Below are 22,847 nucleotides of genomic sequence, written 5' to 3' on the forward strand. Positions count from 1 at the left end.
TTTCGGGACAGAGGTAGTACAAAGTTAAATATCACCTTTAATTTTAATTATATAAATTAATTAATAGATGACACGTATAAACATATCATCTCTATACTATTTCTAGTATAATAATTTTAACTATCAATTAACCAATCAACTCAATATATGCTACCTCCGTCCAAACAAGACTTTATATTTTGGATATGCTAGCTCCGTCCTCAAAGGACTTTATATTTTGGTTGATGTGTACACCGTTTGACCACCCTCTTATTTTAAAAAATATTAAAAAAACTCAAAAAAGTTAGGTAAAGTACCATTTATATTTTATAATCTAATAATAATAAAAATATTAATCTTAAAAAGTTTTAAATAAGATAAAAATCAAATATTATATAAAAAACTAAAAAAATAAACTTAGTTTAGAATAGAGATTACCCTTTACATAAGATTTTGGTTCATTCTTCTCTCTCCTCTCTGGTATGCTCCACCCCATCATCTTGGTTTGTGTTAAGAGACTCGTGAGCAGAGTGCACTCGCAGTAAATCCCTGGATTTGATCGCATGCTGACAGTGCTGCTCCTAGCTGCAATGCTGCCAGCGAAGCTGAGCATCAGACAAGTTCCCAAAATTTTTCTCTAAAAACCATATTAAATTTTTGGACACCTAAATAAATTATTAAATATAGATGAACCAAAAAACTAATTGCACAGTTATGAAAGAAATCTTGAGACGAATCTTTTGAGCCTAATTAGCCCATAATTAGCCATATGTGCTACAGTAACTAACATGTGCTAATGACGGATTAATTAGGCTCTAAAGATTCATCTCGCGGTTTTTAGGGTAGCCGTGAAATTCGTTTTTTCATTCGTGTCCAAAAACCACTACGACATCCAATCAAACATTTAACGTGTCACTTCTCCTGAAGATTTTCTTAATCTAAACACCAGCTGACTGGCCGCTGTTTCCAGTCAGGCAGCCGCAGCGAGATCTTCTCCGGCGACGCTCTGGCCGGGCGGCTAGGGTGGCCGTAGCTAGCAGCTCCTACTACTGCTACTGCGAGTCATCTCCCACCTGGGGTTCCATGCCGAATCCTGCCGGTGGATCTGTGAGATCCAAACGCAAATTCCAGAAGAGACGACGACGTCAGGATGATCCACGAATTCGGGTGTGCTTAAAAGCGATCAACTCCAAGATACTAGCAGTACAGTAGTAGCTGAGTCGGATTACGGCAGCCAAGCGATCCAGCGACGCCTATGGGAACATTCCCTAATCTCACAGTGCCCTACCTTCATCCTGCTGTATCTGGCCGATGGAACTAGAGAGCGATCAACTCCTACGCATCTATGAGTAGTGTAGTACTAGTACAATAGCTACCCTGGGTTCCTGAGTCCTGACAGAGCAATTGCTCTCACATTTTCTTTGGTTTAGGGCCCAATTTTTTTCTCAAAAACAATGATGAAAAGAAACTAATTACATAGTTATAGAGAAAATCATGAAACAAATCTTATGCTAATGATGGATTAATTAGACTTAAAAAATTCATCTCGCGGTTTCTAGTTGAGTTATGAAATTTGTTTTTTCATTCGTATCCAAAACCCCCTCCAACATGACGTCACACCCAAAAATTTCTTTTCGCGAACTAAACGGACCTTATTGTCGTCTACTATCTACTACTACCAGATATACTTTCATCCGTTGTAAATATAATTATTTCTAGGTTATAAAATTTATACCATAAAATAATTATTTCTACATTGATTTTTGTGATTTTAATCATTTCAACGATTGCATAGTTTATTCAATTCAAAATTCAAAATTTAACTACTGAAGTAACTAAATGGAATTTTTGACATCTTAGATTATGCTAAACAACGTCACTACGAGCCTACGACAAACACCTTGTGTAATGACAGTTCTATAGCATAGAGGTACTGTCTAGAGACATTTTGCAAATCACCTAGTATAATATTTTTACCCTAGAGACACTTGAGGTAGTTTTCTAACATATTTTGCTAAATTAATCTTACAAAAACCTCTTTATGGCACTTTGTAAACTGCGTCATATATATTGACACTTTATTAAGACATTTTAACCTCCATAAAACACTCAATTGAAGGTTAATACGTAATAATAACTAAATATATGTAAACCAAGATATTAATAAACAAGTAATCACTTGAGATTAAGATGAATAGAAGATAAAGAACTTTCATATCCATAAGTCTTTGAGTTCATGGAATGGTAGGTGCAAGTAGATTACTTTGTTTTCTATTTTTCTACAATAGTTTGCTATGGTGGCCTCAAAATTTAACATCTCCGTAAAAATGCTGCAAGACATAAATACACTTTGTAAATGGTCTGTTTGCTTATAAAGGCTAATCACCACAAATCACTTATGGTGCATTTTTTTAAAGTGTGTCTACATCCTACATTGTTTGTAAAGGATTTGAAAAGTATATCTAGAGTATTTAAAAAACGTGCAACTCATTTTTGTTGTAGTGCACAAAAATACTGCATTTGAAAATTGAATCTACAGTATTTAAAAAGTGTAAAACTCATTTTTGTTGTAGTGCATAAAAATGCTTGTGCTACTCCGACATACTACTCATTTTTGTTGAATCTACGGTATTTAAAAAGTGTATAACTCATTTGAGACAATATTTAAATATAAAAATGTTTATATTTTGGGACAGAGAGAGTAAATGCTAGCGCTCTAATAATGAACTCTAGTTGCACAAATATATGCTACTCCGAAGTACTAGAAGTTTTCTCTAGTGAGCTATAAGTGTAGTTAGTCCATTCACAAAACGTGTCATTTTCTGGCCAGTGTCAAAATTTGCCAGAGAACAGGAGGCTTACAAAGAAATTCCTCTTTGCTGATAGATGCTAGTAGCTGACAAAGAAATTTTGTTGTTGCTTCTGTTGTTGATGCCATTGCCAGATGAAGATTGCATATGCTGGTTCCTTGGAACATGATGTGCTCTCACCAAGAACCATCAATTTTCCTGGTCATCCAACTAGATTTTAACTTTGTATGCCTGAAGTTAAGTTCTTCAGCAGCAACCAAATTGTCCTCACAACATACAATCGACGAAAGTTGCAGAAACTGCCACTACGTTCAGTTGTCGTTTTCACCTGGTTTGCCATCCTCCAAAAATTGAAACCATTTCCAGTTTGCGTACAATGTACCCTCGTCATCAAATGGAACTGTACCTCCTTGAAGGTCAGCATCTAATTTAGTGTTCTTAGAATCAGCTGGAAGCTGCTCCCGGTACCTCTCTGCCATTTCCTCGGCTTCTGAGAACACCCTCTGAATCACGAGCAGAAAATACATGGATATAAGAATACGAGGTAAAGGTTGTCACAAAAATGTGGAGTCTAGAGGAAGATCAAACTTCAAATCAATATCTTACTGCTTTGTCCGTAAGAAATAGACCAGGAGCACTCTCAAGATCAGATATGCTGTCGATTAAGTAGCAAAATATATTCAGTATTATACCATAACAAATGAAAGCAAAATCTGAAGGTAATAGAGTATCCAGAAAACTGCAACAAGCGCAATGTCAGGGATTACCTAAGCGCAATTTTATCTGGAACATTTGACTTGACCACCAGAACTTTTATCTCATCATCCATCTTTAGGATGTCATTTACTGAAAAGACACGCCCTTGACTAATATTCGAAATATGCAACAATCCACTGCATACAACAGTTGAATACAGAGTTATTTGCTATCCTTCACAGCATAAAAAGGCAACACAATTACACAAACTGCATTACGAAGGTCCCGTCCATACCTCCTGTTGGTCCCAGCTATTCTAACCTGAGCACCATATGGGAAAATCTTGCGAACAGTCCCTTGAATAAGAGTTCCTTCTTTAAGATATGTCATTTCCTAATGATCATTAGTTGAATACATTGGTATCTTTCTTCTTGCACCATCTCTAACTGTACTATTAACACTTGCAACAAGGAAATGAACTTTCTACATATACTTGTGCATTAAACATGAGACCATTTTACAGGAAACCTAATCAAGGTTTTGGGGGACATGAATGTTTTGAGTTCTTGGAACTGGTTTTCAGTATTAAAAACACAATGCTATGCAATTGCATTGACATTGGCAATTGCCAGTGACGGAATGATGGCACCATGCACAGAGTTTCAGTTGGTCAAGGGCAATGAAGTATAGTGAAGTGCACAACATACTTTCTACAGGGAATGTTTTTTAGCACATAGGTGGTGGATTCCACCCGTTCCTTGCATGTCACCTAAATAGTCGGTAAAAAAGTCAAGAAAAAATGAAAATATAAATTAAATTTGCTATTGCTTATAGAAGTCGAATTTAATCTTGCATGTTTGTGAAATGATATATATTATATTAATATATATTGTTATTTTCTTCATATTTTCTATGACTATTTAGGTGAGATGCAAGAAATATATGAACGTTCACCTATGTACTAAAAAGATTTTTCCCACTTTCTGTACTCAAGATTTAAATGGTTTCAACACAATAGGTCATGCCAAATTTCAACTTTGTAATCTTAGAGAAATTTTGTTGGTAAAGTTACAAGCAGAACTCATTGATAAATGTGGCTGCATAATAATATGTCAGGGCACTAACCCAAGCTTTCTTCTCACTAATTATCAGGTCATTAGTCTCTTCATCAAGCCTTGTAATGCACACACGTATGCTGCACCCAACCTGTGTGCAGAAGCAACCAGTTACTTCAACCAAGACAAACAAGGTGTGTATGAGCGATGCATTAGTAATAAAGAACAGGCAAGGAAGTAATAGGATTTGCGCATTGACAGGACGTAAACCATCCCACGTTTATTACTTTGTTTTTCAAGTCTGTGAACGTCTTTATCCTGTCCATGAGCTCAAACTTAGGAAGGAATGCTCTCAGCCCCTGTAACGAAGTCGACTAAAATTTAGCAGGCTCGAACAAAAAACACCATAATTGCTAATGAATACAGGCAGCAAGTCAGCAACTAAGAATGATAAGAGGAAGTCATTCCTTGCCTCAATTCTTGTGAGAAGGCCCCCGGTGTTCCACTCGTAAATTTTGACCTCAATTGGCTCGTCAAGCTGCATAATCTGCCTGACAAAAACACACAAATTACTGGATCAGTTTGTCGTGCCTCCATTCTTAAATTTGTATGCCCAATAGTTTGAAGAGCTGTAATATGTGCATTGCCAATGTAAGGCAAAATTGTGCAAATGGAAGAGAAGGACTCAACCTGCCGGGCGCGGTGCCAAGCGAGGCGCCGGAAGAGTCGCCTCGCTGACAGCAGCGGCCGGCCGCTCAGCGTGCGACCCAGCACCTCGGCGAACACCACCGTGCCGGGTGGCACCAGCATCCTGCCCCCGGGCTTCTGCCTCCGGGCATCCTCACCGGCGGTGGGGCTCGCCACGACCCCCACGCTCCCCGGCCGAGGCGGAGCTGCCTCAGCGAAGGCGCGGGGATCGGAGCGGTCGAGCGGGAGGAGCTCCTTGGCGAGGAGCGTGGCGAGGCGGTCGGCGCCCACGGCGACGTCGAGGCGCGCCTCGGTGCCGGAGACCACCACCCCGACGGCGAAGTCCCCGGGCTTGGGGTCGTACCTCCCGCCCGCGTCCTCCTGCCCCGGGGCGTCGAGGCTGCGGACGAAGCCGGCAGCCAGCTCGTCATCGAGGGGGCGCGGCCGCGCGGACCTCGCCAGAGCGACATGCCTCCTCTGGCTCTGACCACCTCTTGCCACGGGGAGAACCCTCAGCGTCTTCGACAGGGGAGGCGATACGGGGAACAGGAGACGGCGCGGCGCTGCCGCCGCCGCCATCGCCGGCGGCATCTTGCCAGTCGTGAGCGGTGAGCCAGTGCCGCGGCGTCGAGGCGGTTACTTTATCCATCCAAATATCACGTCGCTGTCTCTCGCTGACATGTGGGTCCCGGGCCCACATGTCATAGTCACGCGTACACAAGATGGGCCGGATTTTCTGCGGCCCATCTGGGAGCGGCGGCGGGTGGGGCCGTGGGGGGTGGTGGCTTGAAGCCCACAGATCCAACAAGGAGTAGGCGAATCTCCAATCCGTGGGCTCTGCGCGTCGTCTTCGTCTCCGGCGAGCAAGGCGGCGAGGAGGGAGAGGGTGGGAGGGGGGAGGGGGAGGGGGAGGGATGGGGTACCTGTGGCGCGTGCGGCTATCGTCGTTCTTGGCCGGCACGGCGTCGGCGTCGGCGGCGGGGTTCTTCTTCCTCTACAAGGACCACCTCCTCGCCCGCGCCGCCATCGCCCGCCAGGTGAGGCCACGGTGTGTGTGTACACCTCCCCTCTCCGTTGACGTCTCGTGATTTTAGCCGGTGGTGAGGGTATCAACCCCCCACTTCCTTGCGCCCAGCTTGGTGTGCATCCGATTCGGTGGTGCCCGATAGCATGGCCACGAACTGCCGATCTGGCTCGGTTGTGAATGCTGGGTGCTAGATGCTAATAATTTTGTTTGCGTTTCTTCTTCCGTACTCCTTGCCCAGAATGCCATACTCGAATTGCGATCCATGCTAAAATGATGAGATTTGTGGATTGTGATTGGTCTGTATGGTTGTATCCACTAGAACAGCAATGATGTACGATTTAAGAGAGATTATTGGAAAGGTTGTCTTAGAATTAGGATTCCGTTCTTGTGTCCGTGAGATTCGGGTGAGTAATATCAAGAGTGTTTTTCCCCCTTATATTGAAACAAGATAGATATCTGCAATTTGCTCTTATGATTTCACATTTACTGTATAATACTGTTATGGTTTATGTTTTTATATTGTGATTTAGCTAAGCTGTGTTGTGTGTGCTTGTTCTTGTATGATGGCATTCTGTTTTATGATTGTCATCAAACTGCTTTGAGTGGGATACTGTTGGTGCAAGCCATTCAGCGTACTATCATGTGGAATTCATGCATGTTGCTAGCTAATATTTGCGTAATTCGATGCTGATTATAATACTTTATATGTTGCTAAAACCATTATATGCATTGGTGTGTTGCATGTGTTAATTGAAGAACATATTATGTGGGGTGCTATGAATTGTACCAAGGGTTACACATAGGGAACTCATGAGTCATGACAAAGGTGGTACTTTGGTTTAACAGAGAAAATTGCTATTATAGCATCCTCAAAGTGTGCATTCGCTGGTATACCATTCTACAATTTGCAGTCGCTAAAATATCACTCTCAAACAAACCAAGCTTGTTAAAATACCATTTGTCCTCTTTGCTGCAAATTAAAAATGTTTAATCCACATTTCAATAACTATGCTGACCAAAATACCCCTGTCTAAAATAATTGAGCTAGCTATCATTGTTTTTTTCTATTAGAAATGATTGATTTTTTTGCATCGTGTTGTAGACTAGTTTTTTTCACCGTGTTGTAGCCTAGTTGAATAAGTTATGCATTTTGTTGAGGTCAATGAGATGTCATTTTTGTTGACGGTAAATTATGTGAAGTATTTAAATGCTATGATTGGTTTCTTTAATAATTCTATAGCGTGGCTGTTAATTTTTTTTGCAACATTTTATACCGAATATTTTAAATCATGTTCTAATGGAGATAAGTATCTAATATAGATAACTAGTACTTAAGTTTAAATCAGATCGACATTACAATTCAATCGTTTCAGCTAGGGGTATTTTGGTCAACAAGGTTATGAAAATATGGATTAAACCTTTTTTATTTGCACCAAAAGGGATAAATGGTATTTTGACGAGCTTGGCTTGTTTGAGAGTGGTGTTTTAGCGAATGCAAACTGTAGGATGGTATACCAGCGAATACACACTTTGAGGATGCTATAGTAGCAATTTTCTCGGTTTAACACTGCCAGCTGAACCTTGACTTCAGTTTTTGTTCTTGGTTATGGTTCGTTTGGTCTTAAAATAACTAGGTTAGCTCACGTTAACTCGTCTGGGTTAGTTTAACCTAGGCATTTGTGTTTGGCGACTAACCTAATTAACACTGTTCTTTGGCCAGATTAAGGTTTCTAATTGGGTTAGCAGTAGAACAACTGGTGGGTAGTTAAGGGGTTTAGGAAGCTATGGATTAAATCAACCCTTCCTAACCCATCAGTGCCTAGCATATTAAAGATCTAATGTATCTCCTAACCCTGTACCATGTGCGGCCAGCAGCCTAACAAATTGTTCATGCTTTGTGGACTTTATTATTCTGGGGATGTTTCCACTTTGTTGTGTTGTTCATGATGTTGCATTCACATGATGAACTATCTGTTCTGTTATAGCTGTGTTTTTGGCTTTCTGCTTTTGAGGAATTGAACTTCAAACTTTATATGGATACTTTAGCAGAACATTTTTTTTATCTACACAAAAAGAAAGGATCACGAAACCACCTTATTAGTATGGCTTGCATTTGAACAATAACTAAGGTTTGATGTACTTGCAGGTGGAGGACATCAAGGAAGCTTCTGAAAAGCACTATGAAGCCCTAAATCAGCGAATCTCGGTATTGGAAAGCAGAAATGAATCAGAAGATACTAAAGAGGCATCTGATTAATTGTGCTAATTGGATCTGTGATGGCTACATCTTCCTAGGTGTTTTTGGCTGCTGCATGTGAGATGCAGCAGTTAAGCTGTATCATTTTGTTGTCAAAATTGCTATAAACCCTCAATTGTAGTTTTGCTACACTGTTGCTCTTTTCATCTATATGAGATGGACACAGATCAAATAAATCGATTTTTGTGGCTTAACCAGCCAGTTTTTCGTATTATTATATGTCCTCAGATGTGTGTGAATTGTTATTTGCCGTCCATTTTTTCATGTCTTCTGTTGCTGTACCAAGATCCTCCACACTTATTAGCCTGTATGTTACTTTTGAGTGTTTCCTTGCTTTCCCTGTTGGCTTTACTCTTGCATTGGTGACTGCTGATCATGTAGCGGGTGATGCCATGAAACTTCTAATTGTGTTCCATCAGTGCTTGATCTTACAGGTAAGATTGATATTGATATTTTCCAAGTCTCCTTTTTCATCTCGTAACTGCTAATTGTAGGTCATACAAAGTTATGTCTTACTGTTTCTGATGAAACCTTTGTAACTATCCAGCTTTTGGATGGCTGCTGTCACATCGATTTCAGCAGAATGCGGGGGCATCAACAGATCACCATCCATGATGCAATTGGATCTGGAGGATGAAATTGTCTTCAAAGGCTTTATGATTATACCATACACGTTCCTGTCAGCCGGTGAGATGCCATCCATGATGCAAAATTACCTGAAGTCTCTCTGCCTGACATTTACAGGTGTGGTCGAATATAAATCTCTCTTTCCTTGCCTCATCTAGGTTTGGATAGGTGTCTGACTACTAATCCACAAACCTAACACCATCCACCATCTAATATGCATTATTTTTTTTAACCATTAGAGAATAAAAAATAAATAAAGATTGCAAGACTTCAGAGGCAACAAAACAATGACAACCAGAATGAAGTCAGCCATGTCGTCATTCATGATCCATTCGTCTTAGACAAGTGTTTTTCGATCAACTGGGCACCATGATGAACTGGTGTTGTTGTCATCTTGTTCATGCCATTTTTTCCCCCACCTGTTCTGGTCCTTTTTGCAGATCTCACCAACCAGCCGGAGACACTCAGTCAGTCCCAAGAAGGAGAACCTGATGGCTGGGCTGTTCACGAGCCAGGCGGCTCAGTACGCGGCGGCGCGGCCGGTCTACCCCAAGGATCTATTTGCCAAGCTCGCGGCGCTCACCGCCCACCACCGCGTCGCCTGGGACGTCGGCACCGGCAATGGCCAGGCCGCCATCGGTGTAAGCGCCCCAATTCCAGCTTGATCATGGCGCCTGTGCCAACATTGAGTTGACAGGAGGGTTGCTGCTGCAAGGTCGCGGAGCACTACGACAGCGTGGTGGCGACGGACGTGAGCGCGGAGCAGGTGCGGCGCGCCGTCCCGCACCCCAGGGTCCGGTACCTCCACACCCCCGACGCCGACGCGGCGCCCGCCGACGACGGCCTTGTCATGGCGCTCGGCGGCGAGGGCAGCGTCGACCTCATCACCGTGGCCGAGGCGGCGCACTGGTTCGACCTCCCGGCGTTCTACGGCGTCGCCCGGCGGCTCCTGCGGAGGCCCGGCGGGGTGATCGCCGTCTGGGGCTACAACTACCGCGTCAGCCCCGTGGAGGACATGATGGCGCGCTTCTTCCACACCACCCTGCCCTTCTGGGACCCCAGAGCTCGGTACACCACACCACTCCTCTGACACACAGCTCGTTGCAAGCTTGTTCCAGGCACCATCCATGGCGATGGCGGTGCATGGTGACAGATGACGACGACACGCTGATCGATGCTGTACTGAGCATCTGCAATGGTATTTTGCAGGTACGTGATGGACGGGTACCGGGACCTGCCGTTCCCGTTCGACGACGTCGGCGCCGGGAAGGAAGGCGAGCCCGCGGGGTTCGACGTGGCGCACGAGATGTCGTTCGCGGGGCTCGTCGGCATGCTGCGGTCGTGGTCGGCGGTGGCGACGGCGAGGCGGCAGGGCGTGGACCTGCTGGACGAGCGCGCGGTGCGGCGGCTGGAGCAGGAGTGGGGCGGCGCGTCGCTGGTCCGCGAGGTCACCTTCAAGGCCTTCCTGCTTGCCGGCACCGTCGGCAGCGAGCTGTCAGAGTGAGCGTTGATGTGAAAGCAGTGTACTCCCCTTGCCCTGCAGCGCTGCTGTTTGATCACATGCAGTGTATTTTTTTTTTTGAAACCGAAGCCAGCAGGAGCTGGTGCTATATATTAAGAAGAAAAGCAAGAGATTTGTACAAGATTTAACATAAGCCTGCAGACACGCTGCCTACGGCTCACCATACTTGCCCAGTGTTCTAAGTTCGTATTCTCGCAAGGTATTTTGCCCTGCAGGCCTCCCAGGTTCTGATCTCATCTATGATTTTTGTTACCATTTGATCTAGGATTTGCTCTCTCCTCTGAAACACCCTCCTATTCTGCTCTGTCCAAATTTCCCAGTTTACCAAAAGAAATCCTATTCCGCTCTGTCCAAATTTCCCAGTTTACCAAAAGAGAAACAGTGAGTTTAGACCTTTTGTTGTGTTCTTGTCGCTGTTTGAGAAGGAGAATTTTTCCCAGTATTCCAACACACCATCCGTGTTCTCATTTCCAGGTGCCCGGGTTTGTTGGTTCAGCTTCATCATGATCTGCTCCCAGATCCATTTGGTTGAGTTGCATTCCTTGAAAGATGCACGGCTGTTTCTAGGTTCCTATAGCACATCCGGCAAAAGTAACAGTTTGGCCAGTCTCTTGTTTGCAACCGGTCTGCAATCCACATCTTATTTTGTAACAGTAGCCACATCATCATTTTACATTTGGAAGGTGCCCATGTGTTCCAGATCAATCGCGCTTGCCTCGTCCCTGTTCTTCCCGCGAATTGGGCCAAATACGCTGCTTTGGCTAAATATTGCCCATCTGGAGTTGTTTTCCAATGGATGTTGTCTTGAACGTTATCTCTGAAGAGGTCATCTGTGTTTGTTGTGCTTAGGTTCTCCCAAATACCGTAATACTCTTTGACCAGACATGTAGCGTATTGTTAACTCCACTATATGAGGAGCTCGTTGCGTTGAATAAAAAGTTCTCCACCTAGAGCTGCTTTTTTTTCCTTCGTAAAATGCAAAAGCTTTTTTTTCAAAAAAAAGAAAATCTAGCAAATACTATTGACAAACATTTAATTCTAAGAAATGTCATTTACGAATGCAAGTTCTATAAAATATCATCGCATAAACGAATTTGTCTATGAAATGATATCGTCGTTAGGGTTCCTTCAACATTATCCGTTAAGTGCTATAGTATGAATAGTGTATTTATCGACATAAATTAACAGAACCTACCAACGATAATATTTCTCAGACAAAATCATTCGTACGGTGATATTTCATAGAACTCGCACTCGTCAATGATATTTTTTAGGCCTAAATATTTGTCAATAACATTTTTTTAGGTTTTCTTGGTTTTACTATCATGTGTCCAATCTAATCCTAAAATAAGGTTGGGCAATGAAGCTACCGAAGGAAAATCCCGGTATCAATTTTGAACGAAACCCTAAAAATGCAAAACGACGGTAATTCCCATTTTAATTCGAAAGTTGAACCCCCATTATTTCACCCGGTCCAAACATAAGATTAAAAGCCCTAGTGTTGGAGGCCCAAAGCCGACAGAGCGTGGGCCCACATAAGCCCAAAAAGCCCGCAAGGTGGGCCCGCTCCGAGGAAACAAATCTCGACCCGTACGCGTGTGCGAAGCGAAGCAAATCACACCCCCTCTTCCCCTTCCGTTTATAAGTAACCTCCGCCTCTCTCTCTCTCTCTCTCCCTCTCCCATGGCTGCCTCCTCCTCCTCATCTCATGCCACACTCGCCTAGAACCCCACCTCCCCCTTCCGATCCCCGAGGCGATCCTCCTCGAATTCCCCGCGCCCCGATCGCCGCCTGACCCCCCTCCGCCCAGATCCTCCCCCCGGATCGCCCGCCCGATCTCCCGGCCGCGCCGAATTTCCCCCCCACCGGGCGGCGCCGACCCCTCCCACGCTGTGGGGGGGTTTCTCGAGCGGGTTTGGGTGTTGCTGTTGGTGGTGGTGTTGTTGTTGGAGCGCGGGCGCGGGCGCGGGAGTGGGGGGTGGGGAGCGCGCGTTGATGGGGGCGCCGAAGCAGAGGTGGACGCCGGAGGAGGAGGCCGCGCTCAAGGCCGGCGTGGCGAAGCACGGGACGGGCAAGTGGAGGACCATCCTCCGCGACCCGGAATTCACCGCCCTCCTGCGGCTGAGATCCAATGTTGATCTCAAGGTGGGTGGGTGCGCGCCGGCGCGATCAGTGGGGGACCTTGCCGCCGATTGGATCGGCACTAATTTTGCGTGAACTGGTTCCGTTTGATGGTTAAGGGTGGTTAGTAGTACGATCGGCTGGTGGGCGTTGCTTCCCCTTATAGTTTTGGATGGCCCAGGGAACCGGGCGTATTTTCTTAACTGGTTTTAGGTCAGAATTTAGTGAGGTTTCCGGTGATATTGGGAAAATCGATGGTCCTGCTTGATATATCTTTTAATTGGACAGACAGACAGGCTACAGGAGTAATCTCTGTACTCTTCAATGGAGAGAGTGATATAACTTTGTCATCATTGCTGATAAAGCCATTTCTCTATATGAAGATCTTGTCCACCTTATGTTAGGTTTGGGTGATTACTTGGGAAGTCCCTTCAATTAGAACTTTCTGATATTCTTTGGAGATCAAATAACTACAAGTGTTGGTAGGAACTTGAAATGTATTTGGAGGGCTACTTCTTAAAAAAAAGTTTAGAGCTACCTGGTTAGGAATCATTGGGTGGCTTATTTGATGCTACTTGTTTTAGACCATTGTATTTCTAGAATTGTATTGAGTGTTTCCATGTATCACTTTGAGTGTGAATAATTCCTAATATGAGTTTTATGGTCTGGTTTTGTAGGATAAGTGGCGCAACTTGAGTGTCACTGCTGGAGGATATGGGTCAAGAGAGAGGGCAAGAATGGCTCTGAAGGGAGGCAAGCGAGGCCCTAAGGCAATTGCTGGACCAATGGATGTCGATGAAAAGATCCCAGACAATGATGATAATGCAGTCATTGATGCAAAACCATTGGCAGTGGTTGTGGAGACCATGCAGCTTGAGAGTAGTTCAGAGCCAGAGAAATCAGTTGCAAGGTTAGTGGATTTGGTCGCAATGTGCCACAGGCACAATTCAACTTTATTGTTTACATGTGTGGTTCTTGGTGTCCAGGTTCTGTTAGGTGAACATACTGTAATGATAATATCATGCAGCACTAATTGCTATTTGCATGTTAGTATCTCCATACGTGTTATTTGCAGTCCTGAATTGGTTAGCCATTATAATTTCACACTTTCAAATCATACTAGTGTAACTCAGCCTGCTTTGGAGAAAACTAGTTTAGTGTTTCAGATGTGATCTAACATGGCAACTCTTGATATATATATATATCCTTTGCATCCGTAGAAAGTCATATCTTTCTTCTGTTGTTAACAGATTGATGGTAATGCAGTTATAAGAATGATTCTTACATGAGAAGAAAGGAAATCTAGATGGCCAGCAACTATAAATATATGAGTCCATGTTCACATGGGAATCGGATTATTCCGGACTTCTGTTTTCCTATGTTCTTGCAAAAGCAATAGATAAGTTAACGTCATATTGTAGATTAAAATAAACTAAGATATATAATTTTACCTTGTCTACATGAGTCATGTAACTGAAATATTGCAGTTGGGTATGTTTAGGAAACCTATTGTAGGACATTATTTAACTTGTATGCTCATGTTGTAGATTCTATTCAATGCTGCAGGGCATATTTAATTTTTTGTCCTCCATATGCTGTGCTTCTTATGTTGGTCTGGTATTGGCATGATGCAGAAGTTAGATGGCTGCCTATTTTTGCTTAGTTTTATGGAAAAAAAGTCTTAGTCGTTACTTAGGGTGCGTTTGGTTCGTGGTCAAGCATGGATAGGATATGGCCATCCATGTCCTGAGTGATATGGCCATCCGTTTTTTTGTTTGGTTGGATGTGTGGGATTAGACACTGTTTTGTTTGGTTGGAGGGATAAAGATGGATATGGTGATTCAGTTTTTTGTTTGTTTGGATGGATAGTTGGTATGGTCACCTGTTGGTGAGAATACCCTCTAAACTCACCTAGAGGCTGCTCACAATGACAACAATTGCATATTGCAAATATTTAGGTGTGCTAAAAATATTCTAAGCACGTTCACATGAATTATGTCATTTTTCCAAATCTTGTCATTACAAAAATCAACAACAGCAGCAGCCCGCACAAGATAGCAACAGCAGCTCCAGGTCGTCAACCACCGCGCCCTCAAGTCGCCGCCCAAGCGCCCTCAGCTTGCCACCCCCTGTTTCGGCCTCCTCCCGCTGCCCCCTGAGCCGGCCTCCGGTCACCGACCCTTGCGCCAGCCTCCCTCCGTCGCCCCCTGAGCCGGCCTCCCACCGCCGCTCCCTGAGGTGCCCTCCCGCCGCCGCCCCCTGCGCTGCCTCAGGCCGCCGCCGTCGCTGGAGACTCTCGCCGGCCGCGCCGTCTCTAGGATTTGATGTGGTGTGGAGAGGTGAGGAACGTGAGAGAGAGGTGAGAAATAGAGAAGTGAAAAGGAATACTGACAGAGAGGTAAGCGCATGCGACATTTTTCACCCGGACGGGCTTGTCCGCCCGATTTGGCCGGAGCTAGATATCCAGCATCTACTAGAAATATTCTTTGGGTGGTGGCCAAATCCAATCCTTGTCCTCGAACCAAACAACCTGAAAAAAGTGGCGGCCATGTCCTATCCAGACAAATCCTCCCAACCAAACAGACCCTTAGTTTTGGTTGACTTCATATTTTTGCAGCTGTTAGTATATTATGGCTGCCTGTGCATTTTCTGTTGATACAGAATTCAGTAATGCATCTGTTCCCAAAAAAAAAGTGGCATCATTATTTTATGAATCGTATTTCACTACTGCTGCTCATCCGTACACTCAGCGTTGGTTTATAAATATTTTTCTTCCAGTGATTTTGTACTAATATTGTTTTGCAGGCTTGATGACCTCATTTTAGAAGCTATAGAGAATCTTAAGGAGCCATCCGGGTCTACTAAAACAGCCATTTCTGCATATATTGAGGTGTTTGCATGATAATCACACTTTCCTTTTAGCCTTGCAATATTGTTCATAAAATCATTTAGTTTTATTCGTTTGATTCTTGTTGTGAAGATCTAAGTCATTTCTACTTTAAGAGCTATGTAATCTTCTTTACTGGCTTCATGTATTGTTATAAAGTGACGTGTGTGTATGCTCAGGAGCAGTACTGGCCACCTGATGGTTTTCAGAAATTTCTTTCTGCAAAATTGAAGGCAATGGTTGCCACTGGAAAATTGATTAAGGTTCTCCCCTGCTTTCTATATACTAAAAGGACATATTAAGTTAGGTACTGTTTTAACTGTGGTTTACTGGTTGTAGGTGAATCAAAAGTACAGAATTGCACCAAGTTCAAATTCGTCGGGTGGAAAGAACATGAAGCTGTTTTCCACTGGAGAAATGAACATAGAAAATAGTAATGTTGGACAGCTGAGCCAGCCTCAAGTTGACGCTGAACTGGACAAGATGAAAAACATGAGCAAGGAAGAGGCAGCAGCATTTGCTGCTAGGGCAGTTGCTGAGGCAGAAACAGCCATTGCTGAAGCTGAAGCAGCAGCCAGGGCTGCAGAGGCTGCAGAGGCTGAGGCTGATGCTGCAAAGGCTTTTCTGGATGCTGTTGCATTGACGATGCAAAACAGAAATCATGCCTCTGCGGTATACTGAACACATTCTTTGTCAACATATTGTGGTGAGAATCGTGTGCTCATGCAGCTCCCCTGCACTTGATGAATGCAGGTACTTCGAGCTTGCTGATCTTCTCTACGGAATCAGATTTGGTTTCAGCCAGTGAAACTTGTCAAGACAACGCTGGTGTTCTGCTACAAAGCTTTTGTTGATAGATGAGATTCTTGTATAGCCTTATAGATCAAGATGCCTTAGTGAGGGGGGGTTTTCAACATTTTGCTCTGGTCCTGAACCCTAACTACTCATTTCAGTTTATGTCATCCAGTGGTCTCCAAATAGATATATATCAAGTGACTGGTGTTGTGCTGTGTTAGACAATCGACAACCCTAATAACAAGGGCGAATGAGAAATTAGCCTGAATTTCCCCCCTTTCCACATTTTTGTACTGCTTTGTAATTAGCTTTTTCTTTCTTTGGTCAAGCGATGTCGTGAAATTGAACTGTAGTTGGAAAGTGAAACAGAATTGTACTTCCTCCGTTTCATAATGTAAGACTTTCTCGTATTGCCTAGATTTATATAGATACTATATATATATATATATTAATGGATGAATCTAAACAAGACTAGAAAGTCTTTCGATATGAAATGGAGAGTAGTAGTTGGAAAGACATGTCGCAGCTGTGCTAATTTATGGACATGCGTTATTACAACTAATTCGAACATACAGCAGTCATTGTACTTTTTAACCTGTTGGACGTTCCAACATTGGGTATAAGCATCTCAAAGAGCGTAACTAATTGACAGCAAATTGCACTCTATAGGTTGCATTTTGGTGTATTTTGGAGACATGTCACACGCCTAAAATTACTCTTATCAGTCCACATGGCAGTTCATTTTGAAGGCATAAATAAACAAATATATTCATCCAGCCACTAAGATTCATTTTGAAGGTATAAATAAACAAATATATCCATCCAGTCACTAAGATATATGCCAGAAAAATAAAAAGGGGGAAGGAGACCCCATTTCTTACAGATTTGTTCCACTGCATGTGTCTGCCATTCTTCAGGTCCCAATGCCATCTGATGAGGCTGATGCTTCAATGCCATTTTTGTTCTGAATTTACGGATTCCGTTTTACCAAATCTCTTGTAGGATAAGGGCCGCGAATCCAAGTCTCAAGCTGTAGCTCGTGCTAACATGGAGCCTGTTTGGAGAGCTTCTTTCGACCGTACTTTTTTTCCAAAAGTTGTTTATGTGAAGCTGTTCTAAAGGTCCACAGCTTCTAAGAATCTGTAGTTTTTAAGAAAATGAAAGTTGGGTTTAAGAGCTTTCCAGATTCTCAGAAGCTGGCTTAAAAAACAGCAGCGGCAAACATGCCCATTTTGCCGTGCAGCTGCATGCTGCGGATTTTTGGCAGGCAGGCGAAAGCTGAGCTTTTCCGATGAATTCAGACGACCCAGCTGCATCCTGGCAAGTGCGCGGAGCTCTTCCTATCCTGCGCTTCACCACCACCTCCTTCCCCGCCACAGCCTCGCAACAATCTCTCGTAGTTCCAGCCATCGCCGTCGGGCTGCAGAGCTCTCAGCTCCCTCGCGGCGATGCCGCCGAGGGCGCGGTCCCTGTGCGCCAAGCAGCAGTGCAGGAGAGTCGTCCACGCCGCCGCGGTCGGCGCGAACGGCATCCCGACGAGCAGGCCGTGCGCCCTCTCCAGCCACCCCGCGCGGCCGAGGAGATCGATGGCGCCGGTGTAGTGGTCGAGCGTGCGCTCCACGCCGTACTCGTCGGCCATGGCGTCGAAGTAGCGCATCCCCTCGGCGACCAACCCCGCGTGGCTGCAGGCCGCCAGGATGGCCGTGAAGGTGTTGCCGTTGTGGAGCCTCAGCGCCAGCGCGCGCTCCGCGAGCGCCAGCGCTCGCCGCCCGTGGCCGTTCTGGCCGAGCCCCTGGATCGCCGTGTTCCACGAGACGGTGTCGCGCACCGCCATTTCGTCGAACACCTTCTCCAGGGCGGCCGCCGTGCCAGAGCCGCTGTACATGTTCATCAGGGAGTTGCCGACGAAGACGTGGCTGCGGGAGAGGCCGTTCTTGATGGCGCGCGCGTGGACCTGCCTCCCCAGTGCGAGCAGGGACAGCACCGAGCAGATGTGCAGGACGGTTGTGTAGGTTGCTGCGTTCGGCTTGGCCTCGCCGCCATTGTTGCGATCACCCGACCTCAGCGAGTCGATGAAGAGGCGAAGCGCTTCTTCTCCGAGGCCGTTCTGCCACAGACAGGATATGATGACGCTCCATGTGAAGGCATCCTTGTTCTCCATCGATCTGAAGAGATGCAAAGCCTTGTCGATGAGATTGTGCCGTGAGTACCCATCCATCATGATGGTCCAAGAACTGGCGTCCTTGCAGCGCATCGCGTCGAACACCTTCTCGGCGTCGGGCAATGCGCCGAGCTTGGCGTGCACGTCGATCAAACCATTCCACACGAAGGTGGTGTCTTTGGTCCCCTCCTCCAGGAGCTTGACTGCCAGTGCGTGGAGCTGCATCGCCATGGCGAGCGACCGGAGAGCCACGCAGGCCTTGAGCAACGAGCTGAGCGTGTGGGCGTTGGGCAGCGTCCCGCGCTCGAAGAGCTCGCCGTAGAGCGCCGCGAACAGCTCGACCGCCCTGCCGGGCTCCCCGTTCCGGACATGGCAGGACACCATGGCCGTCCAGGTGAACACGTTGTGCTGGTCCAGCGTCAGCTCGTCGAAGAGCCGGCGCGCCACGGGGGCCGCCCCGGCGCGGGACAGGCCCCCGATCACGGTGACGTACGAGGCGGCGTTCTTAAGGGGCATCTCGCGGAACAAGGAGAGCGCGCGCTCGGTGCGGCCGGCGTCGACGAGCCCAGCCAGCGCCGCGTTCCAGGAGACCTGGCTCTTCGTGGGCATTCCGTCGAACAGGTCGAGGGCCTTGTTCTCGCCCTGCCCGGATTTCCCCGCCTCCGGAAACTCCGGGGCTTTCGTGGACAGACGGTACAGCGGCGACAGCTCGTGGACTGCCCTGGCGATTGGCCGCGACGCCATGCGCCGCCGCCTCCGAGGCAGACGGTTGTCCTCCGGCTGGCCGAGGGAGGAAGGCTGGAGAGGGCTCTTCTTTCATCGAAGAGGGAGACGACAATGAGTGGTGCCATTTTACATATAAGCCACTCCAGCTATCGTAATTTACGCACATGAGAGTATCCCCGATCGTGAAGAAAATAAGTTGCAAAAACAAGTGAAACGACTTATCTATACTACATTAAAAAAAAAGCAATGGTGGTTGAAATGAATCTGCCGCTCTACCGTCTATCTTATTTTCTTTATCAATTACTTTATATCTTTTAGTGTTAAAAAATAGTCTTCCTACATATTATTAATATCTTATTTTATCTCTAGAATACAAGTTTACTCCTATTAAAAATCTATAAAACATTTGATTTACCATTATAAAGCATGGGTACTTTGCTGGTTAACAACTAAACTCCGATGTGTTCTTGACTGTGTAGAAAGAAAGACCAAAAAATAAATTACGATAAAAAATCTCAAAATTAATTTTAAATTTAAGTTTTGTTATTTAAGTTTTAACTTATAAATATAAATATAAGCGAAAATACGAAGTCATTTTTAAGTCGGTACGGTAGCCAAAAAGAAGTATAAAATCGTGTCGCGCCCATGTCTCGTATAATGGGCAACAAGCAGTCGACGAAACCTATCGAGTGAAAATTCATTTTTCTTGTTCAAATAGACCTGATAATGTAGAATTAGGAATTCGAGTATGAGTTGAGTTCTCTTTGTTCAGTGTTCAGGAGGACGTGAACAACAAAAATAAAACTAAAACTATCCCATTCTAAAATACAAATAGATTTTGGCTATACAAATACATAGCCAAAAGACCAGTTCTAAAATACAAGTACCTTATATTTTCGGTATCGAGTTGTTACTAGACTGTAATAGAGATATCACCATGGCGAAAATGCAACGGGCATTACGTTTTCATGAGAAACGATAAGCTAAATATCCTACCCACTCCCACCACCAGCAACATCCACGACAACGGATGGTAATTTCCTCCTACCTTGCAGAATGCTTGCATCAACTCCACCAGTATACCACAATGCAATTTTCATTTACATTCAAAATCTTCAACACGAAGTCACGAGTACATAGTTGGATATAAAGCATTCCTGATGGAACCCACGAACATGTTGGTTTCTCTCCAATCAGGCTTCAACAAAAAATATAGAATACAATAGCTTCAAAGCCTTAAAGAGAACCACCTCATCTGTGACCATAAGGCAGCACAGATGATAATCTTTAGGGAAAATACATACCATACAGCAACAGGAGACAACAGTGGTATGTGCTGCTGCCTGGTTGCGCATGCAGCATCTCACACGATCCACTTCAGTAGTATTCATCTCAGCACAATCCACTTCAGTGGTATTCGTTCCCAGCGCTGTCTGAAACCATGTCCATCGAGGTGTCATTGGAGCCTCCAGAGTTGGTCTCTATATTCTGTCCCGCTGAGTTTGTTTCTGCGTTCCGCCCTCCATTACCAGATCCTTGGGTTAAATGATAGCTCTGGAGACTCCTGCGGACCGGGCTTGATAAGGCGTTTGAGAAAATTGTATTCTTCGACTGATCACTGAGGCTGGGTCTAGGTGCAAATCCTATTGTTGCTTGACCATACGAACCAGCTGAGGGTTGGATGCTTGAGTTTGCAAACAGATTTGCACTGTGCTGATGTACTCTGGGGGAAACATGTGGATCATTACCTCCATAATCCAGCTCATGCTGTCAAAGATGGAAAAGCGCATCATCAGATTAGTGACTAAAATAATGTTAGAAACCAATGTAAGACAATATGCAGGGAAGCTGTCAAAACATCCTTTTTATCAAGTTCATGCTCATAAATTTGATGGAACACAACTAAAGTCCCATCTAATTCTGATATCTCCCATCTCATGGTCATGAGAGGCACATTTCATGAAGTTGTAGTCTAAGCATGGTTGTTAAGTTAGGACATGATTTTTTCTAGTTTTGGAGGGCAATGAACAACAATTGTTTGAAACCTGCTTGGATAATATAAATATTTTTCCACCAGAAAGAAATAAGATCTAGTAAAGTTTAATATGGGTGATGCATAATCCCCATTAGTAAGCTGCTTCATACTCTAAGTTAATTAGTAGAAAACAACGCAGCACCGTAAGGTAAGTATTTTAAAGATTGCACCTGGATGTGAGACATTATATCAGCTACAGTGAGCCTGGACTCTTCCTCATGCTTCCTCAATATCCACTGGTGGAGTTTTTCCTGCACAACTAAAAATGGAATTAACACAAGTACATATTCATTCAACTTATCCCATAAGGGAAGAGACAAGGAAATAGCAACTTTAAGGTCGACTAGACGAGCACTTGACAATGTTATAACTGATACTAACACTGTAAATGGAAAGAAACCTTATCATGTTCTAAGAAACAATGGATATTCCCACAAACTTTCTTTTAGGACAATGACGACCAAGTTTGCCGCAAGTTCGGTTTATTTATCTTCCAAATATCCTTGCGATCCAACTCTAAAAGATTATTCGAAAAAAACTCTCTCCTTCACTACTCTCGCGTATAATTAGTCCTATTTCCGTCGGTGACAAAAAGGATGAGGCACCTAGACATCTCAAATGATTCATACATTGCTATCATTTACTAGTGCCACAAGAGCAAATGACATTCTACACTATGTTTACGAAGATGCTAGATGAGTGATGAATCAAATCTATCCATCACCACCACCGCCGTAAAAATCCCGCGGACCGCGAGGCTCCAAGCACCACCAGACAGTACAAATAAATATATATTAAAAAAATTATACGCGGAGGCCGAACGGAACCAATCGAATTCCCCTACCGAGGCGAGCGAACCGAACAACGGGGGAGGGGAAGAGGGGAGGGGGTGTACGAACGAGGGCGTGGCGCTCGCCGGCCTGGAAGGAGAGCTTCTGCTGGGCCATGGCCTGGGTGTAGAGCTGGGAGAGGGAGTTGGCGGCGCCGCAGAAGGTGGAGTAGAGCGTCCGGTCGGCCTCGTCCAGCCGCGGCGCCGCGTCCGTCTTCCTCTTCCGGGCCATCGCCCCCGTCGCCGTCGGAGATCGGGGCAGGGACCGGAGGCGGCGGCGGAGGAGGAGAAGGAGGAGGGTTTGCTATTCTTCCTTCCGATTTTATAATTTTTGGGTTTGTATTTGGGGGGAGGGGGGGGGGTACGGTGCCCTTTTCAAACGAATCGCGAGACGTTTTTGGTAGGAATTTGAGTTGTTTTTGGGCGAATTTTGTGAGTTTTGGGGGGCTGTTTATTCGGTTTTGGGTTTGGGTTTGGTAAATGGGAGGAGTCACGTGACGCGTCATGATGGAGGCACGTTTGGATGGGTGCTTTTGGGAATGGATTTGGCTTGGTTGATAGTCCGGGTCCTATGCGGTTCGACGGTTGGTTACGTTCATGTGTGGTTGCTAAAGGCAATTTCTAAAAACTTTT

General features: G+C 45.0%; 6 protein-coding genes across 8 annotated transcripts; 3 read left to right on the plus strand and 3 right to left on the minus strand.

Annotated features, from left to right (window-relative positions):
- Positions 1-2,671: 2,671 nt before the first annotated feature.
- Positions 2,672-5,828, minus strand: LOC102718979 (protein PIGMENT DEFECTIVE 338, chloroplastic-like). Its single transcript, XM_015833662.2, has 8 exons — positions 5,231-5,828; positions 5,013-5,087; positions 4,828-4,899; positions 4,611-4,691; positions 3,781-3,878; positions 3,557-3,682; positions 3,396-3,444; positions 2,672-3,292 (listed from the first exon to the last, which is right to left on the minus strand). Exons 1-8 carry the CDS (start codon positions 5,816-5,818, stop codon positions 3,101-3,103), a joined length of 1,281 nt encoding a protein of 426 aa, XP_015689148.2. The 5' UTR covers positions 5,819-5,828; the 3' UTR covers positions 2,672-3,100.
- Positions 5,829-6,108: 280 nt separating this feature from the next.
- LOC121056735 lies at positions 6,109-8,746 on the plus strand. The gene is made up of 2 exons (XM_040530015.1): positions 6,109-6,264; positions 8,401-8,746. The coding sequence occupies exons 1-2, from the start codon at positions 6,142-6,144 to the stop codon at positions 8,509-8,511; spliced, it is 234 nt and encodes a 77-aa protein (XP_040385949.1). The 5' UTR covers positions 6,109-6,141; the 3' UTR covers positions 8,512-8,746.
- A 317-nt stretch (positions 8,747-9,063) lies between these two features.
- On the plus strand, positions 9,064-11,076 carry LOC102719260 (putative methyltransferase DDB_G0268948). 2 transcript variants are annotated; one of them, XM_015840364.2, is made up of 4 exons: positions 9,064-9,255; positions 9,579-9,779; positions 9,854-10,206; positions 10,348-11,076. In XM_015840364.2, exons 2-4 carry the CDS (start codon positions 9,630-9,632, stop codon positions 10,640-10,642), a joined length of 798 nt encoding a protein of 265 aa, XP_015695850.1. In that variant the 5' UTR covers positions 9,064-9,255; positions 9,579-9,629; the 3' UTR covers positions 10,643-11,076. The 2 variants fall into 2 exon arrangements, with proteins under 2 accessions (XP_015695850.1, XP_006646053.1); XM_006645990.3 differs by lacking the exon at positions 9,064-9,255 and having other exon boundaries at positions 9,489-9,779.
- Positions 11,077-12,327: 1,251 nt separating this feature from the next.
- LOC102720279 (single myb histone 2-like) lies at positions 12,328-16,890 on the plus strand. 2 transcript variants are annotated; one of them, XM_006644259.2, is made up of 6 exons: positions 12,328-12,805; positions 13,459-13,691; positions 15,587-15,671; positions 15,848-15,931; positions 16,008-16,340; positions 16,422-16,890. In XM_006644259.2, the coding sequence occupies exons 1-6, from the start codon at positions 12,656-12,658 to the stop codon at positions 16,437-16,439; spliced, it is 903 nt and encodes a 300-aa protein (XP_006644322.1). In that variant the 5' UTR covers positions 12,328-12,655; the 3' UTR covers positions 16,440-16,890. The 2 variants fall into 2 exon arrangements, with proteins under 2 accessions (XP_006644322.1, XP_006644323.1); XM_006644260.3 differs by having other exon boundaries at positions 15,854-15,931; positions 16,422-16,731.
- Positions 16,891-17,242: 352 nt separating this feature from the next.
- On the minus strand, positions 17,243-19,457 carry LOC102719545 (pentatricopeptide repeat-containing protein At4g02750-like). The gene has a single exon (XM_006645991.2). It carries the CDS (start codon positions 19,366-19,368, stop codon positions 17,761-17,763), a length of 1,608 nt encoding a protein of 535 aa, XP_006646054.1. The 5' UTR covers positions 19,369-19,457; the 3' UTR covers positions 17,243-17,760.
- A 955-nt stretch (positions 19,458-20,412) lies between these two features.
- Positions 20,413-22,666, minus strand: LOC102720747. Its single transcript, XM_006644261.3, has 3 exons — positions 22,285-22,666; positions 21,556-21,636; positions 20,413-21,117 (listed from the first exon to the last, which is right to left on the minus strand). The coding sequence occupies exons 1-3, from the start codon at positions 22,444-22,446 to the stop codon at positions 20,758-20,760; spliced, it is 603 nt and encodes a 200-aa protein (XP_006644324.1). The 5' UTR covers positions 22,447-22,666; the 3' UTR covers positions 20,413-20,757.
- Positions 22,667-22,847: the final 181 nt, after the last annotated feature.

Source organism: Oryza brachyantha, chromosome 1 (assembly GCF_000231095.2).
Source record: "Oryza brachyantha chromosome 1, ObraRS2, whole genome shotgun sequence".
Classification (NCBI taxonomy): Eukaryota; Viridiplantae; Streptophyta; class Magnoliopsida; order Poales; family Poaceae; genus Oryza; species Oryza brachyantha.

Coding starts and splice junctions, on each gene's coding strand:
- LOC102719260 (XM_015840364.2), top strand. CDS start 9,630: ATGGCTGGGCTGTTCACGAGCCAGGCGGCTCAGTACGCGGCGGCGCGG. Junction 9,780..9,853: donor ATGGCCAGGCCGCCATCGGT/GTAAGCGCCCCA, acceptor TGCTGCTGCAAG/GTCGCGGAGCACTACGACAG. Junction 10,207..10,347: donor TTCTGGGACCCCAGAGCTCG/GTACACCACACC, acceptor GGTATTTTGCAG/GTACGTGATGGACGGGTACC.
- LOC121056735 (XM_040530015.1), top strand. CDS start 6,142: ATGGGGTACCTGTGGCGCGTGCGGCTATCGTCGTTCTTGGCCGGCACG. Junction 6,265..8,400: donor GCGCCGCCATCGCCCGCCAG/GTGAGGCCACGG, acceptor ATGTACTTGCAG/GTGGAGGACATCAAGGAAGC.
- LOC102718979 (XM_015833662.2), bottom strand. CDS start 5,818: ATGCCGCCGGCGATGGCGGCGGCGGCAGCGCCGCGCCGTCTCCTGTTC. Junction 4,900..5,012: donor GCCTTCTCACAAGAATTGAG/GCAAGGAATGAC, acceptor ACTTCGTTACAG/GGGCTGAGAGCATTCCTTCC. Junction 3,683..3,780: donor ATAGCTGGGACCAACAGGAG/GTATGGACGGGA, acceptor TGTTGTATGCAG/TGGATTGTTGCATATTTCGA.
- LOC102720747 (XM_006644261.3), bottom strand. CDS start 22,446: ATGGCCCGGAAGAGGAAGACGGACGCGGCGCCGCGGCTGGACGAGGCC. Junction 21,637..22,284: donor CCGGCGAGCGCCACGCCCTC/GTTCGTACACCC, acceptor TTAGTTGTGCAG/GAAAAACTCCACCAGTGGAT. Junction 21,118..21,555: donor ATATAATGTCTCACATCCAG/GTGCAATCTTTA, acceptor CATCTTTGACAG/CATGAGCTGGATTATGGAGG.
- LOC102719545 (XM_006645991.2), bottom strand. CDS start 19,368: ATGGCGTCGCGGCCAATCGCCAGGGCAGTCCACGAGCTGTCGCCGCTG.
- LOC102720279 (XM_006644259.2), top strand. CDS start 12,656: ATGGGGGCGCCGAAGCAGAGGTGGACGCCGGAGGAGGAGGCCGCGCTC. Junction 12,806..13,458: donor GATCCAATGTTGATCTCAAG/GTGGGTGGGTGC, acceptor CTGGTTTTGTAG/GATAAGTGGCGCAACTTGAG. Junction 15,672..15,847: donor CCATTTCTGCATATATTGAG/GTGTTTGCATGA, acceptor GTGTATGCTCAG/GAGCAGTACTGGCCACCTGA.